The sequence below is a fragment of the Anarhichas minor genome, unplaced genomic scaffold (genome assembly GCF_050575085.1).
Source record: "Anarhichas minor isolate MPS153535 unplaced genomic scaffold, ASM5057508v1 ptg000073l, whole genome shotgun sequence".
In the NCBI taxonomy this organism is placed as follows: domain Eukaryota; kingdom Metazoa; phylum Chordata; class Actinopteri; order Perciformes; family Anarhichadidae; genus Anarhichas; species Anarhichas minor.
In genome coordinates, this window is record NW_027466519.1 from 6,300,283 (window position 1) to 6,315,000 (window position 14,718).

Sequence of the window (14,718 nt, forward strand, 5' to 3'; positions counted from 1 at the left end):
AACAAGAACAGTATATCGGTCATTGTAACTGCATCCGTGTGGTGTTTTCTTTGTAAATGTTGAAGTCACCATGTTGAGCGTTGTCGTTAATGAATTTTGTATAAAGTATTTGAGAAGTATCTCTAAATGTTTGTACCTGTTTGGTTTTTTTCCCAGTACAATACGACATTGACTGCTGATTGTTTATGGATCATTTTGATCATTAGAAAAAAACTAATTGAAACTGAAAGTTCAAATTTTGGTAATTAAATTAAATTAAATATAAATAAAATATTTATTTTTCATTTTCCACTTTCATATATATTTAGATATTTGAGGTCTTATATTTTTCAGATTCAGATCTTATTTTTTTTTGTTTCAAAATTTATTTTTTCGGTTTCAAATCTTTTTATTTTAAATTTTCAGATCCTATTTATTTCAGTTTCAGACTCATGGCCTTGATCTGGCGTGGGGGGGGGGGGGGGCGTGGCATCAACTGAGAGGAGCGTGAAATCATGAGTGATGGCATAACAAAGATGGCCGAGAAATGTAGTTTTTCGGTCTCAGTGTTTTAATTATTTTTCTCAAAGTTGCAGTGAGCGATTCTCATCCAGCTGTGTTTGTGTGATTAAGTGATAAATGTCCTCTCGGTCCGCTGGCTGTTGCTAGAACCATTAAAACAAACAAAGTGGGTCGGGCTGAGCCACGCAACACGGTCCCGGCCAATCAGCAGCAGGTATTGGTTGTACTGGCGCACAGGATGGGGGAAAGGTTTCATCCATGTATAAAAAGAGTAAATCGATTTCATTATTTTATTACGTCTTATTTATTAAACCAAACAGATCTATTGTCTGGCCTTCACAAGTTGCTGTATAAATTCATACAACTTCAACATTCAGGCCTTTACATCAGAGCTTTTTTTAGCATGATTTCTCTTATTGGCAACAACTGCAAACGTTATGAAACGCAATATGTTCTTTGATTCTCATCACACTGGGTTTCTTTCTTCTTCTTTTTCCACTTTGAATGTCTGTGAATTGATCCACGTGACATACTTTCAAGTGTTCTCTGTTGAGTTCCATCTTCTCGAAAAAACAATCATCAGGTCTGTTTGACAACATCCACGCAGGCAGGTTTATGTGTGTGTTGTATGTGGTGCGCACACCACACACACACAATAACTAATTCAGCAAGCTGTTCGTGTTGAGGTCCCCTGGACGTCACACAGCCCTCCCTTTGTGTTCTAGTCCAGGTATTAAATTCCATTTCTGTCAGCCATGAAGTCACAATATTTGGAGTTGACATTTTAGTAAATCATTAAAAAAACCCTCTCTATCCTTCAAGTAACCGATGCCTGTGAGAAGGAACAAGTCCTGGGTCCGAGCACCCGTACCCGTCACAGGGTGTGTGCTACCTGACCGCCGTAACGCCGGCCCCTGATTGGCCGGGGGCCCGTGTTAGTTTCTTTTACTTCCCCCTTTTCCACTCCTGCGCCGCCTCTGCATCCAGGTCCAAAGATCGCTGCACTGTTTGCTTTAGGCCTGAGCTGTTAGGCGTCATGGGGCGGGCTGCTCTTCCTGCTTCAACCTGAAACCGAACCACTGTTAGGCGCCTCTCTATCACCACCACACCGCTTCACCTGTCGTCCATCCTGCACGTCTTTCATCCCTGCTGGAGGGCCCCCGGTCAAACCCTGTTCTCCGGCGGTGCCTGGGAGTCCAGACAGAGCACAGACGAGGGGGGGGGGGGGGACTGGATTTATTTCACCTGAGGCGGAAGCAGAGGGAGGATTGAAGTTTGTCTCTATTGTTTTCCGTTGAGGCCCCGTGTTCCTGTATCTGTGTGTGTGTGTGTGTGTGTGTGTGAGCAGGACCGTGCACAGGAAGTCACTTTTTATTTGTTTGAGGTATGTGGCTGCTTTTTCATTTGTTTTGCAGACATTGGAGAAATGGTGGCTGTACAGCACTTTAGGGGGAAAAAAGAGACTCTCATTTCAAACCCTTTTGTAATGTGAGTCACATTTTAAATCAAAGTCGGAGCCTATTTGTTCCATTAGTTATGCGAGCGTGAGACACTTGCCCGACCAATCCCTTTGGTTTGGAGCAGGCTTTAGTGGTCTGAGCTGTACAGGGAGACAAGTCAGGACATTGCTAAGCAGCGCAGTGTAACGGTGACAAAATATGTCCCATCTACTGCACCTGAGAGACCATTTAATATCTTCTGTTTTACGTGGACGACATCCAACTCTATTTGTCTTGTGTTGAAAAAGAATACAGGGGAATAAGTTGCTATATAGCCAGGGTGAGGATCGGCCACCGATTACTTCTTAATATTTTATTGTTATGGATGTAGACATTTTGCATTCTTCCTGTTCCGTTTTGGTACTTATCCGCAGGTGAAAAAAACACAAACACCAAGCAAGAACTATAGATTTTCTGCTGCATATTCAAAGACCATTGTGAGCAAGTCAAACGTTCACGGTCACATGGCTATCTTGATCTTTGTGGTTATGGATTATCCGCCGTAGACTTCCCTCTGGTACAAAGGGTTGAGAAGGGAGTGCCTCCATGCGTTTATAGCTCTGCAGCGCAGATAAAAAGAAGGTCTCAAGGATGTCGCCCGATATCACCTCATGCAGGTCTTTGTTTTCGCGCCTGACGTCATGTTGCCTTCGAGCTTTTATGGAAACATACTTTCATTTTTTGTCCGTTTTTTACGGCTGTCGGAGCAAACCAGAGTCTTAACCGTAATCGTACGCAAACAAGACCTCCAATAAACAAACCGGTTCCCCTTTCAGTCGCTGAATCTCTTTTTTTCGGTCCAGCTAAGAAGAAATGTCTCTCGGCCTCCTTGGCTCTCCATCCCTCTGTGATCAGTGAATGTGATGCTCTTTCTCCAGGCGTGAGATGTGGAGACGCTGAGCTTAAAGATGGAGTCGCTGACGTCGTACTTTCGCCCGTTGTGCGGGAAAGAGGAACAGAAAGGTGAGATCTGGAGCTCACAACTTGCACATTGAATGTTCTTAAAAGGTTCTTCTGGTAGCTACACAGTGGACAAACTACACACCTTAACAATTAAAGAGACCCATTTGTCCCATCGTTATTTGTCTCGCAGAGGTGGAGAGACTCTTTCGAGCGAACGACAGACCTTTCAACCTGTCTTACCACTATGCCGTAAGTATGGACGTGAGACGGATAAACGGTCGTCTGCTTTTGCCACCTCTCATCTGTCACTTCCCTCTTCCTTCAGGACAACGCCATCAAGACCTCCAAATACAACCTTTTCACCTTCCTGCCGCTCAACCTCTTCGAGCAGTTCGGGAGGCTCGCCAACGCCTACTTCCTCTTCCTCATGGTCCTCCAGGTAAACACTGTGCCTTTGTTTCGGGTCAACGTGGACTGTGCATCACAAATGTAGGCAGTAGGGGATTATGGGTATGTATGCTCACTGATAGCGGCGTGATAGACGGATAGTCTTTGCAAAATATTTGGGGTAGGACTTTGACCTTTGACCTGACGGTATTTAGCTTCCAGAATATTTGATGCACGTGTAAAAAGAGGATTATATAATGCAGACACATTATAATATAGATAATGGTATTAAAGCATTTTAAATGTGTGCGTTCGGTTCCGTTGACAGCTCATCCCGCAAGTCTCCTCTCTGTCCTGGTTCACCACGGCCGTCCCTCTGTTCTTGGTGCTGGCCATAACGGCCGTCAAAGACGCCAGCGATGACTTAGTAAGAAGGAATCGATCTCCTGGCGCCTTGTGGGGGATTCCGCTCAATCGTTGAGACAGAAAGTAGTTCAAACATGCAAATTTAATCGTAAATGTTTTCCCTGTTTTGAGTAGAACCGGCACAGAAGCGACAAGCAGGTGAATAACCGCATGGTGGACGTCCTCATCGATGGAGAGTGAGTCATTTGCCATGCAAATTCCACACTGTATACATCTAATAAATGATAGGAAGTACAAATATACAGCTTTTTGAGCTTCAAAAGGTCATGTAGATATATATTTTTTTCTGTAGTGTTGTGATCTTGTCGTGTGTTTTCATTTTTCTGGCAGACTGAGAAATGAAAAATGGATGAATGTTCAGGTTGGAGACATAATCAAGCTGGAGAATAATCAGTTTGTCACAGTGAGTATGAAGACGCCACGATAAAGATTCTTTTACAGCACTTACACTTTGATGATTTCAGTGATAACAACAGGACCACTGAGCCCAAGACAACGTTCTATTGAGTGATAATAAAGTTTATGTATGATCTACTTTCTCTGTATTCAACGCTTTCGTTTTTAAGGCCGACCTCATGTTGCTGTCCAGCAGTGAGCCTCTTAACCTGGTCTACGTGGAAACGGCTGAGTTGGACGGGTAAGTGCGCGTGCGTGGCTGACGTGCCAATGGTGTCTCACACTGGTCTTGGATTTCCCCCCTTCAGTCGGGTCCTGCTCACGTGCTCTCGGTGTCTCCCCCAGTGAAACCAATCTGAAGGTGAAACAGGCCCTGACTGTAACCGGAGACATGGGGGACCGCACCGACTCGCTGGCCGGCTTCAAGGGTGAAGAAACAGTATTTATGCTGGATATTTGGTCAAGATATGGGGATTTCTCTGTATTCATTTTCATTCAAATTCATCCTTTTTGTGTTAGAGCTGTGGTAAAAAAACGAGGTACAAACAATGGAAATTACACAATGAAGTGTAGAACTAAATAATTACTTTTCCTCATGAATACATCACACTATCGAAGTGTTAACTTAGCTGTGTTGCTGATGTCTCTCTCTATCTCTCTCTCTGTCTCTCTCTCTCTCTCTTTCTGTCTCTCTCTGTCTCTCTCTCTCTCTCTCTTTCTGTCTCTCTCTTTCTGTCTCTCTGTCTCTCTCTCCCCCCCTCTCTCTCTCTTTCTGTCTCTATCTGTCTCTCTCCCCCCCTCTCTCTCTCTTTCTCTCTCTCCCCCCTTTCTCTCTCTCTTTCTGTCTCTCTCTCTCTATCTGTCTCTCCCCCCCTCTCTCCCCCCTCTCTCTCTCTCTCTCTCTTTCTCTGTCTCTCCTCTCTCTCTCTTTATCTGTCTCTCCTCTCTCTCTCTCTCTCTCTCTCTCTCTCTCTCCCCCCCTCTCTCTGTCTCTCTCTGTCTCTCTGTCTCTCCCCCCCCCCCTCTCTCCCCCCATCTCTCTCTCTCTCTCTCTCTCTCTCTCTCTCTCTCTCTCGCAGGTGAAGTGCGGTGTGAGCCTCCCAACAACCGTCTAGATAAGTTCAGAGGAACCCTCTCCCTGGACGGACAGACCTACTCTCTGGACAATGACAAGGTGCTGCTCAGAGGATGCACCCTGAGGAACACCGAGTGGTGCTTCGGTCTGGTCATCTTCGGAGGTAAATTGTTGCTCCCACCGGAAATATTATGTGGTCGCAACAAAAAAACTGCACGTGGAACGGATAAACTTGGGGGCGCACCACTCACGTCTGCAGGGGCCCAGCAGAGGGCGCTCGCGCTACACAAGACAGACCAGTTCCAGTGTGTGTGTGTGTGTGAGTCATGAATTGACATGACAGTATATACGGCATTGAATAAGAATGAATAACATTTGCAAAGATAATATCAAGTATTGGTAAGTAGAATAGTATTGGTAAGTAGAATAGTATTGGTAAGTAGAATAGTATTGGTAAGTAGAATAGTATTAGTAAGTAGAATAGTATTGGTAAGTAGAATAGTATTGGTAAGTAGAATAGTATTAGTAAGTAGAATAGTATTGGTAAGTAGAATAGTATTAGTAAGTAGAATAGTATTGGTAAGTAGAATAGTATTAGTAAGTAGAATAGTATTGGTAAGTAGAATAGTATTGGTAAGTAGAATAGTATTGGTAAGTAGAATAGTATTGGTAAGTAGAATAGTATTAGTAAGTAGAATAGTATTGGTAAGTAGAATAGTATTGGTAAGTAGAATAGTATTAGTAAGTAGAATAGTATTGGTAAGTAGAATAGTATTGGTAAGTAGAATAGTATTGGTAAGTTAAGTTAAATACCAACAGTCTGTTGAGGTGAGAGCAGGAAAACATATTGAACCTAAACGACTCCAGGGCAACAAAAAGGTTGTTTTTAGAGCAGCTATCCACTGAATTTGATGAACATTTCAAAACGACTCAATTAAACTATCCCCACTGTAGCTTGCATTTAACAGGCCGGCATGCAGTCGCTGAGTAAAGTACAAGTTATAGTTAGTTACATTGTAACAGTATAGGCCTACATAGAAAAAGTGAATAAGAAAGTAAATAAAAAAAGTAAATCACTATAATACTATAAGTACAAACTTCCCTACGTATTAATGACAGATCAAGATTTTCCCTTCAGCGTATGGATAATAACAAGCGATGGAATCTCTCCAGGTCCCGACACCAAGCTGATGCAGAACAGTGGAAAGACGATATTCAAACGGACGAGCATTGATCACCTGATGAATGTCCTGGTGTTGTGTGTGAGTTTCATGTCCGTGCCCACTGCCACATAAATACATATATACATATATTTTTTTTTTTATATTGAGATGTGTGATATCTTGACTCTTATCAGATCTTCGGCTTCCTGGCGTCTATGTGCACCGTTCTGGCCATCGGCAATGGAATCTGGGAGGTGAGGGAGGGCTCAGTGTTCACAATCTTCCTCCCCCGTGAGCAAGGGGTTAACGCCGGCCTCTCCTCCTTCCTCTCCTTCTGGTCCTACGTCATCGTGCTCAACACGGTGGTGCCTATCTCTCTCTACGTCAGGTGCGTTCCGGCCAAGAACGACGACGAAATCGGAAAAGTGACGAAAGTTATCGCGACGTAAGTTCAAAGAGTCTTAGTCTCACACTCCTTCCCCCCCCCATGTGTGTCGATGTCAGTGTGGAGATCATCCGTCTGGGGAACAGCTTCTTCATCGACTGGGACAGGAAGATGTATTACCCCAAGAGCGACACCCCGGCTCAGGCGAGGACCACCACGCTCAACGAGGAGCTGGGCCAGATCAAATACATCTTCAGCGACAAGACCGGCACCCTGACGCAGAACATCATGACTTTCAACAAGTGCTCCATCAATGGGAAAGCTTACGGTGAGCTGCTCTGCTCACATACAAAGTTCAGTTGCATGGACGCACCAGCGTGGGCTGAATGATTGATTGAGTGTATGTCTCTGTTATTCAGGGGAGCTGTTCGACTTCTCTGGACAAAGGGTAGAGATAACGGAGGTGAGAGAAGAATACTGACACACTGTTGTGTATTTTTGTGAATTGTGTGTACCACTCCAACTCTTTTGTCTCTCTTGTCTGCTTCTTTTACCCCGCAGAAGAGTGAGAAAGTGGACTTCTCCTGGAACCAGCTGGCCGATCCAAAGTTCTTCTTTCACGACCACAGTCTGGTGGAGACGGTGAGAGAGGGAAACCCGGAGGCTCAGGCCTTCTTCCGTCTGCTGGCTCTGTGCCACACCGTCATGCCCGAGGAAAAGAAAGAGGGTGAGCGTCGCTTTGTTGCTACAGGGATGCAGAGCTTTAAAACAGAAGAATCACAACGTGTATGTTCTGTCTCTGGTGATGAAATGTGTGTGAGCTCAGCCCTGAATTATACAGATTCCTTCTCTTTCTTTTTTTACTCTTACATCTTTTCCCTCCTCATATTAACCATTTTGAATGGCAGTGTTAAAAAGGACCCAGTGACTGACAGCAGTGCAAAACCCACGACACACATTTTCACATCTGAACTTTCTCTCTTCTCTCCTCTCTATTGTCTTCATCTCCTGGCAGGCGAGCTCTTCTATCAGGCTCAGTCTCCCGACGAGGGCGCTCTGGTGACCGCGGCGAGGAACTTCGGTTTTGTGTTCCGCTCGCGCACGCCAGAGACCATCACGGCCGTGGAGATGGGCCGACAGGTGGTCTACGAACTCCTGGCCGTTCTCGACTTCAACAACGTACGCAAGAGAATGTCGGTCATAGGTGAGAGACAGCAGTGGTTCAAACTATGTCTTTCATGTTGCCAAAATAGGACGTTTGAGTCTCCATAGATTTTTTAAGAGAATTTTCTTAAGTTATTTAAGCCGTCATACAAAGTCATTTGTTGCCTTCATGGTTTCAAATCCCCATTGGTGCATTCAAGGACGATCCGATAACTGAGATGTATGTGTCTTTTACTCGTTAGTAGAAGGCACATCATGTCAACCTATAATGAACGTCTATGTGTCGCCTCACGACTTCCAACATGTGTTCCAGTGCGTAGCCCCGAAGGCAAGTTGACTCTTTACTGCAAAGGAGCCGACACCATCATCTATGAAAGACTGCACCCGTCCTGCAACAAGCTGAAGGAGGTGACCACCGGACACCTCAACGTGAGTCATGCCGTCTGTGTTTTTTCGCACCATGTTTGCCGATATTAAACTAAAGTTTTTTAAATTCAATTTTTGATTTGTCCAACTGGAACAGGAGTATGCAGGGGACGGCCTTCGCACGCTGGTCCTGGCCTACAAGGACTTGGATGAGAGCTACATGGATGAGTGGAAACTGCGCCACCACGAGGCTAGCACCGCAATGGGGGACCGAGAGGAGAGGCTGGATCAGCTTTATGAAGAGATAGAGAAAGACCTGCAGGTTAGTCCACCCGCTGAATGCCTCGACACGTCGCTGCATAGTTTGATTGGCTCAGCAAAAAGTTTAAATACAGATATACAGTAACCAACAACGAGTAATTATGAAGACCTCAGACCAACAAAAATATCTCATATGCAGATTTAACGGCAAATTAAACCAGCATTGCTTCATTTAAATGAATGTAGTTATTCATGTTTTAATTCTGCCAGAGAAAGAACATTTTTACACACAGAATAAATCCTTTTTGACACGTCCACCCTGTACTCCGTGTGTTTTAGCTGTTGGGAGCGACGGCTGTGGAGGACAAGCTGCAGGACGGCGTTCCACAGACCATAGAGCAACTGGCTAAAGCTGACATCAAGATCTGGGTGTTGACTGGTGATAAACAGGGTTAGTGTCACACACTTCATGTTCCTGTTCCAATCACACATTTCAAGAAGGGTAAAATAGTAATGTGGTATATTTTCTCCTATTCTCTCACTGTTGATCTAATCATGTGTCATGAACCCTAACCATAAACACGCTGTTTCATGTGTAAATTAACCAGACGTCACGGAGGGAATGTTTGGCATGTCTGCCCGATGATTTGCATCACAGTAACTGTTGTGGACGGTTTGAAACAGAGACGGCGGAGAACATCGGCTACTCCTGCAACATGCTCAGAGAGGAGATGAAGGAGATTTTCGTTGTGGCAGCCAACACGGCTGAAGCAGTCAAAGAGGAGCTACGGTGAGTCGGCCCGAAAGAAATGACAAAGAGAAATGTCTTTTCTCAAGAGGACAAAACATGTTAAGGACTGATAATGTATTCGACACAATTTGACATACATTTGATGCTTTTTTTTTGTATAGTGACTGATATGCTAAGTGCTGCTCTTTATGACAGTGCCCCGCCCCCTTAGTTACTGTTCAAATATGCAGTTTACTATGATAACTGTATTTTAAACAATGGCTCCTTGATTTCATTTGCATTATGTTAACTGACAAACACCCATGAAGAAGAGGAGTGGCTGATTAAAGTCCACCATTGAACTCTAAGCCCTGCTGGCATCGTGTTTTAATTGTTGGCAAAGTACTTTTAGTTAGTAATGAGTTTAAGTTAAACAATTAGTTTAGATCCCAAACTATTATTTTGGAAAAAGTACAGTTCATGAAAAACAAACAAAAAAAGAGCTTTTCTTTAACTCAACCGACCATCCCCATGCCCTCATGTTGTCAGGAATGCTCGGAGGATAATGTGTCCAGACTCAGCGGAGGAGCCGTCTGTGATCAAGGCTCGAGCCGGCCTGTTCTGGCTTCAGAAGACGGAGAGAGTGGAGGACGAGAAGGTGGACGGAGATTATGGCCTCGTTATAAACGGGCACAGTCTGGTAAGAAGGCTTTTTTAAAGTGGGGTTGTGTTGACTCATGACCTCATCGCGGTCCTCTCATCCCGTCTTCCCTTTGGTCCTCAGGCCTTCGCACTGGATACGGACCTGCAGCTGGAGCTGCTGAGGACAGCATGCATGTGTCAGACAGTGATTTGCTGCAGGGTCACCCCTCTGCAGAAGGCCCAGGTGGTTCAGCTGGTCAAGAAATACAAGCAGGCCGTCACTCTGGCCATTGGCGACGGGGCCAACGACGTCAGCATGATCAAGGGTGAGCTCATTCATCTCAGGGCACTATTACCAGAATCAGACAGATGTATTTACAGTAAGAGCAAACACTTGGTCGATAGTTAGAACCGTGTTTTTCTGCTTTCTGTCCGGCCTCCAGCTGCTCATATCGGTGTGGGTATCAGCGGTCAGGAGGGCATGCAGGCGGTTCTCTCCAGCGACTACTCCTTCGCCCAGTTCCGTTACCTTCAGCGCCTCCTGCTGGTGCACGGTCGCTGGTCCTACCTGCGCATGTGCAAGTTCCTGCAATATTTCTTTTACAAGAACTTCACCTTCACCTTCGTGCATTTCTGGTATGCCTTCTTCTGCGGCTTCTCTGCTCAGGTGAGGGACAGGTTTTGGTATGATGTCACATCATGTTAACGGGTTACTTGCAGAGTAAAAAAAATGTGTGATCAAGTGAGGCACACGATTCACTCTAAGAATAATGCATATTAAAGAAATGTAAATATATATATTTCATATGTAATAATATGCCAATATTAAATAAATCTGATGCTTTAATTGCACACAAATTGCATTGTGAATGAATATAAGGTTAGAAAATAATCGAATAATATTCAGGTGAGTTCCAGAATAAACCACGCCCACTTCCTGTCCTCTTTCTGAATACAGAGGGTACATCCCAAGTCTCTTAATTCTCATTTCCTCGCTCCTCGATCCTCGCTTGAACCGGAAGTTGTTTCTGCGCCGCCATATTGACGGCCGTCCCAAAGCTCTAATGTAGCTCTGAGGATGGAGGATGGAGGAGGGAGGAGGGATCTCTGAGGAGCCATGAGCGAGGACCCACGAGAACAGACTTCCAGGAAGTCTTTTAACGGCCGACACGCCCCCTCATTGTTCATCAGTCATGTGATTGGACGCTGCAGCCATCGGACTGACTGACTTGAGTTTCATACCAGAGTGAAGACGGATCACAGAATAAACTCTAGTTTATATTTGATTAGGTTTCTGATTCACCATCTGGTTTAAATAAATGTTCATTGTTGACTGAACAACAAAACGACCACAAACAACTTTCTTCATTTGTTAGAAAGATTTGTGTTTTCATGATCTGATGTTTCCCTCAATAACTTTTATTATGAATACAATTAAAGTCAGAGAGAGCTGGAGAGATGAAACACTTTTTACATCATTCCTGAGTGTTTGATGAGTTTTATCATTTAAGAGAAACAATAATCATATTCTGGGTTATTTAATAATGACGCCACAGTCACAATTTCAAAACGTACAGACGCAAATAATTCATAAATAAGACGATCGCATTCCGCCGGTAGAAATGGATCCTGCGCTTATAAACAGAACACAGGACACAGTTTGTTGACAGACTACAGAGAGAAACACCTCTACAGTGGTGATTACTGTGTGTCTTTATTAGTTATTAGTATTATTAGTTACTATTATTAAATACAGTGATCATGTGAACAGACACAAACGTATCAAAAGTCTCTCCAGCTGTTAAAGCCGACTGACAGCTGATCCAGCTGTGATCATCAGCCACCGTCATCAGAAACAGACGTCGCTTCACGTGACGCAGCTGAGGAAAGGACGTCTCATGTCTCTTAAAACATATTTCCTCGTTCCTCTCTCCTCGCATGGTTTCCTCCATGCATCCCTGGTGGGAGGGACTAAGACGCAAGGAAAGGACGCAAGTGAGGGAAACGGGGATGCAATTAAGAGACTTGGGATGTACCCAGAGACAGATCATTTTGTTGGTTGAACAGATACAGATAAGCTCCACCCTCGCATGTCACTTCTGGTTGCAAAAAAACAAGATGGTGACGGTCAAAATACCGAAGTCGAGACTTCAAACGGCAGTCCGCAAACCAATAGGAGTATATATAACATAAACATATACATATAAAGTCTATGGGAACAACTCAACAGATATGCTCTATAAGCTCAAATGAACTTGGAGAGACCTGTACGGACACTTGTACATCAGCACAATACAAACGGTTTCCCATATTTATCAAATGTTCAACGTTAATAGATACAATGTTATTAATGCTATATTTACATGTTTAATGCCCTCTTTGTTTTTCGTGCTCATAGACTGTGTATGACGAGTGGTTCATCACATTGTACAACCTGGTTTACACGGCACTTCCTGTCCTCGGCATGAGCATCTTTGACCAGGTATGCACAAAGGGGAAAGTTAATATTCAATTACTTTGAGCTATTTAGCTCACAGACTCAAATTCAACATGTTCTTCTGATTAATATCATATCATGTCTCAGTACTTCACACCCCACCTGCATCCTCTTCTCTCTCCTCTCCTCTGTGTCTGCAGGACGTGAATGACCGCTGGAGCTTCCAGTACCCTCAGCTCTACACTCCGGGCCAGCTCAACCTATACTTCAGTAAGAAGGCCTTCGTGCGCTGCATGATGCACAGCTGCTACAGCTCCCTCATCCTCTTCTTCATCCCGTGGGCCGCCATGCACGACACGGTCCGAGACGACGGCAAAGACATCGCCGACTACCAGTCCTTTGCTCTGCTGGCGCAGACCTGTCTGCTGATCGTGATGAGCGTGCAGGTGAGGAACACCGAGAAGCAGCACGGCACGCTGAGGTGGCACCATTTCCGTATCAATGACCGGATTAGCCCGGATGTGCTCATTTTAGTGTATTTGTCAAATTGCCATTTTTGCTTGCAGCAAAGTGACTTGTACTGTGGAGGATTTCTTTCATAGCACCCGCCCTTATGAATGAATAAATATGTGCGGCTGAATTTAAAATAGAAAGTGCTTTTGCATCGCTGCAGCTGTGTCTGGACACCTCTTACTGGACGGCAGTGAACCAGTTCTTTGTGTGGGGCAGCCTGGCCGCTTACTTCGCCGTCACATTAACCATGTACAGCAACGGCATGTTCCTCATCTTCACCTCCTCTTTCCCCTTCATCGGTGAGTACATTCAGCTCATTCTTAGAGGCAGATTGGTGCTGCCCACGTCTTCAAATTGCTAAAAAAACAAAAAGTCACCTACAAGCCATATACAATAATTATATGGTCGTATGGTAATAAACGCTTTTACTGTGTGATCGTTGCTGCTGGTCTGATGATTCCAGGCACAGCAAGAAACTCTCTGAACCAGCCCAACGTCTGGCTCACCGTCTTCCTGACGTCCCTCCTCTGCATTCTGCCGGTGGTGGCTTTCCGCTTCATCCTCATTCAGCTTCGGCCCACCGCCAACGACAAGGTGAGACGACCACATGACACGGGAATCTGTTCTACCTCAATACATGAAGCTCTCTGGGTGGTAGAATATGATATATGCCAAATAATAAGGTCATTTAACTATCATGGATAAGAAGAATACCCACAGTCTCCTGCGGTCACATTTGCTTGGTTTAATGTTCATGACCAACATCTGGAATATGTTTGAATGTTGAGACATTGGAATTATAAGGTTCTATCATTCAGTCTTACTTTGTTTTAATACATAAAATCACCTATTACTGAAGGGAGTCATTCAGCTGTACACGAGATATAAACAGTTAGCATCACATCAGACACTGAAACATTCAGTAGCTGCTCATCTCAGATTGCTACATATGAAATGTTGGCCTTAACTGGTGTAATCTATGAGGTAGTCACAGTATCAGACACAGTTGTCACTTGTATATTATGGATATTTAGATATAGACTAGAGCCTTCTAATAATTCTAAGGTCACATGATGGTATAAGAATATACAAGTAGGTGTGTATGTGTATACTATCATGAATAATGAGGAGCAATAAACCCTTCTGAATGAGCAAATGTGCCCATATTAAGAAGTCTGCAGTAAAGACTGGTCCCTCTGTCCCTCCTCTAGGTGAGACATAAGGTGCGGAAGGAGGCGCTGCCGGCGCCGGCGCCTCGCCGCCCCCCCACCAGACGGATCAGCACCCGTCGCTCCGGCTACGCCTTCTCCCACGCGCAGGGCTACGGCGACCTGGTGACGTCTCGGAGGTTCCTGCTGAGGCTGCCCCTGAGGAACCGCCCGGTGCTGTTCACACAGACGGACTCCCCGCTGGCTCAGAACCAGCCGCAGCACTACCGCACCATCGCAGAGGAGGCGGAGGACTCGCAGAAACCCCCACCGACTGGAGGGGCGGCCGCAGCACAGTGAGCGGGAACCTGGTCGAACATTTACACCTAAAACTGGGTCTGACTCCAACTCAAGTTTTATTAAATCGAATGGATGAATATCACTGAAGATGTTGAACTTGACAGCACAAACAACCTTAAAGGACCACACGGGTGCTTTTGTGTGTTTCAGCAACACTCATACAGTATATACTGCAGTCTACATCACTGCTGAGCATTTTCCAAAGCGTACCACAAGGTTTTATATCGATTTTCTTCCTCCCAATTTATTCTATTATAACGACAATCAACAAATGTTTTTAAGCAGGGATGCAAACTTGAATCTCTCAGATGCTGAAAAGCCCTTATTAATTGCAAAAAGGAGAAATTCCAGTTAATTTCAAT

General features: G+C 44.7%; 1 protein-coding gene across 1 annotated transcript; it reads left to right on the plus strand.

The window, feature by feature from the left end:
- Nucleotides 1–2,908: 2,908 nt before the first annotated feature.
- On the plus strand, nt 2,909–14,356 carry LOC142935249 (putative phospholipid-transporting ATPase IM). The gene is made up of 27 exons (XM_076079464.1): nt 2,909–2,963; nt 3,094–3,152; nt 3,229–3,342; nt 3,619–3,717; nt 3,831–3,892; nt 4,047–4,119; nt 4,283–4,353; nt 4,458–4,540; nt 5,192–5,350; nt 6,361–6,449; nt 6,545–6,738; nt 6,855–7,063; nt 7,155–7,198; nt 7,297–7,462; nt 7,751–7,939; nt 8,213–8,328; nt 8,423–8,587; nt 8,866–8,977; nt 9,211–9,316; nt 9,806–9,956; nt 10,041–10,224; nt 10,342–10,565; nt 12,297–12,380; nt 12,536–12,781; nt 13,009–13,147; nt 13,312–13,442; nt 14,060–14,356. Exons 1-27 carry the CDS (start codon nt 2,909–2,911, stop codon nt 14,354–14,356), a joined length of 3,621 nt encoding a protein of 1,206 aa, XP_075935579.1.
- The last annotated feature ends 362 nt before the right edge of the window (nt 14,357–14,718 follow it).